Source organism: Medicago sativa, chromosome 3 (genome assembly GCF_051527215.1).
Source record: "Medicago sativa cultivar Bolivia chromosome 3, Bolivia_mono, whole genome shotgun sequence".
Taxonomy (NCBI): Eukaryota; Viridiplantae; Streptophyta; class Magnoliopsida; order Fabales; family Fabaceae; genus Medicago; species Medicago sativa.
Genome location: NC_140751.1, coordinates 9,912,134 through 9,915,005, shown reverse-complemented (window position 1 = coordinate 9,915,005; position 2,872 = coordinate 9,912,134). Strand labels below are relative to the sequence as shown.

The window sequence follows — 2,872 nt, the reverse complement described above, 5'->3', positions numbered from 1 at the left end:
CCGAAAAAATTAAAAAATTAATGACCGTAGGTCTATTTTGCGAGATTTCAAACAATTTTGCTTCGGTTTTAGCCTTCGACATATCTAAATCCCCACTAATTGGTGTAGTGGTCCACCTAAAAAATTAACAAATTAAAAATCATAGGTCTATTTTAAGAGTTTTTAAACAAATTTTCAATGGCTTGGGTTTTCAGCTGTTCTAAAAGTCGCATACAATATGTGATTTTTGTCATGCCTGTACTTAGTTGGGTATCAGAGGTTTACAGACCTTCTAATTTTTTGGGGTTTCAAAAAAGATTTGTAATTTATGGCAGTAGTAGACTATGTAATTTATTTTTTTAAAAGTTCCTGAGCTTTTTAGTCAAAATTTTAATGGCCACCCAAACTATTTTTTCTGGCTCCGCCATCATTTTATTACATTTTTTCTGTTATGTGTTTATGTTTTAATTTATTGTTCCTAGTTTTGTTTTACGATGTATTTATAGATATAGTTAAACCTCCTATTGATTCAAAATCAGAAGTTTTAAATCTCATGTAGATTTGAAACCACTGTTCTAATTTTAAGTCATTCTTTGTTTAAAAATGTTTCAAAACTTATACTACAAGTTTGAATCAAAATTTAATTTTCAATAACATCAGAACATATCTTCAATGACTTATAAAAATAAAAAACAAAAATCACCAGTTTGATTCATATATCTATTTAAAAATTCTCAAATAGTTCAGTAAAGTCCATCAAATAAAAAAGTTTAGCAAATAACAAATTAATTAAATAAATTATTTATATATGTATGGACAATGCATATGTAAGATCCAGATTCGAATCCCGGTCACGACAAAAAAAAAGACAATTAATTTAATTTAATTTAATTTAATGTGTAATAATAATTTACATTGTATGTTATTTTCTTTAAATATTTGATTGATGTAAAAATTTAGACCCTTTTGAAATCACATCGGAGCGTGTATGAGTAGCCGTTTCACATCCAACGGCCAGTAAGAGCGTAACTTTATTTCTTCCCTCTTCAATCTCCAACGGTCACATAATCTCTTCCAAATACAAATAATTCCCTCTTTCAACCTCACTCTTCATTTCTTCAACTCAACCCAAAAAAAAAAATCAGATTCTTCTTAAATCTTGAAACCTTTCTCCCAAAAGCACTTAAATAAAAAAGCACTTAACCAAACCATGAACAACATAAACAACAACAACATTCTTCATTCCACACAAGTTCAAGTGTGGAACAACGCCGCATTCGACGGTGAAGATTTCGCGATGAATTCATCTTCTGATTGCATCAAAGAGAATCTAAACCCAACCTTGCTCAATGTTGTGTCTTCTTCAAACAAAAGAACCATCGACGACGAAATCGCGGAAATTGAAAGTGAAATTAAGCGATTAACTTCGAAGCTGGAATCACTTCGTGTTGAAAAAGCTGAAAGAAAAATCGCTTCTGAAAGGCGCGTTAGTGGAATTGGTACTGGAAGAATAATAGCGGCGAAGTTTATGGAACCGAAGAAAAATGTTACTACACCGAAGCGAAACGGCGTCGTTTTCAAGGAGGAGACACCGAAACGAAACGATGTCGTTTCTGATACGCCGAAATCTAGGGTTAATTGGAGAAGAGGAATGAGTTTAGGTCCGATGGAGATTGCCGGGAAAGTGATGGCTCCGCCGGTGATGGCGATTACTCCGGCGACGGTGAATCGGAGGAAGTCTTGTTTCTGGAAACCGCAGGAAAGTGTTGAAGTTATACCGCCGGGGATTACTCCGGCGACGGTGAATCGGAGGAAATCTTGTTTTTTGAAACCGCAAGAAAGTTGTGAAGAAAATCGAAGAAAAACGATTTGCAAACCGAATTTGAATTCAAATTCAGTTAATTCTGCGGTTCGGAAGAAGAAAGATGAAGTAATTGCTCAGGTTCAACCGAAGAAACTGTTTGAAGGTGAAAAATCGGTGAAGAAATCGTTGAAACAAGGTAGAATTGTTGCAAGCCGGTATAATTCCGGTGGTGATCCGAGGAAAAGATCGTTTTCGGAGAATAATAAGGGTTTAGGGAGTGAAATTAGGGCTAAGAAAAGGTGGGAGATACCAATTGAAGAAGTTGATGTGAGTGGTTTTGTAATGTTACCGAAGATTTCGACGATGAGGTTTGTTGATGAGAGTCCTAGAGATTCTGGTGCTGCGAAAAGAGTTGCTGAATTGAATGGAAAAAGATCTTATTTTTGTGATGAAGATGATGATGAGGAGAGAGTGATGGTGGAGGAAGAAGGTGGTTCTGTTTGTCAGGTTTTGAATTTTGCTGAAGATGATGATGATGATAATGATGATGATGATGATGGTGAGCAAGGGTAATCGTGGAAATTGGAATTGATATGTTTTTGTGGGGTTGTGTGGAACTGGCTATGTTCTGCTTGATTCTTTTGTATTTTGGTGTGAAACTAAAAATAAGGTGAAAAATTTATGCTTGTTTAGATTTGATTGGTTTATATGTTTTGAAATAATAATAACAAGCATGTGTCTTGCTTAATAATTGTATATTGTTTTGTTTGTTTTATAATGATATGGATTTAATTTGTATACACAATATAATATAGTATGCATGGAGAGAGTTTTTCATTCAGTATTCTGATTTTAGTGTTTATCTCATTTTAGAAGATTGTATTTTGAGGGTTTTGCTAGTTTGGATATTTGCTGAATATGATGGTGGTGAACAATGGTAATCTTAGAATTGATGATGTTTTGTATGGTTATGCTCTGCTTTGAACAATGGTAGTATAATGTTTATTGAGGTGAAACTGAATGAGGTGATAAAACTTGTGCTGGTTTTGATTTGGTTGTTTTTAGATGTTTTGAAATAATAAGATGAAG

At 33.9% G+C, this 2,872-nt stretch overlaps 1 protein-coding gene across 1 annotated transcript; it reads left to right on the top strand.

Moving 5' to 3' along the window:
• The first annotated feature begins 1,044 nt into the window (after positions 1-1,044).
• Positions 1,045-2,624, top strand: LOC146935561 (uncharacterized). The gene has a single exon (XM_085750726.1). It carries the CDS (start codon positions 1,190-1,192, stop codon positions 2,354-2,356), a length of 1,167 nt encoding a protein of 388 aa, XP_085606852.1. The 5' UTR covers positions 1,045-1,189; the 3' UTR covers positions 2,357-2,624.
• Positions 2,625-2,872: the final 248 nt, after the last annotated feature.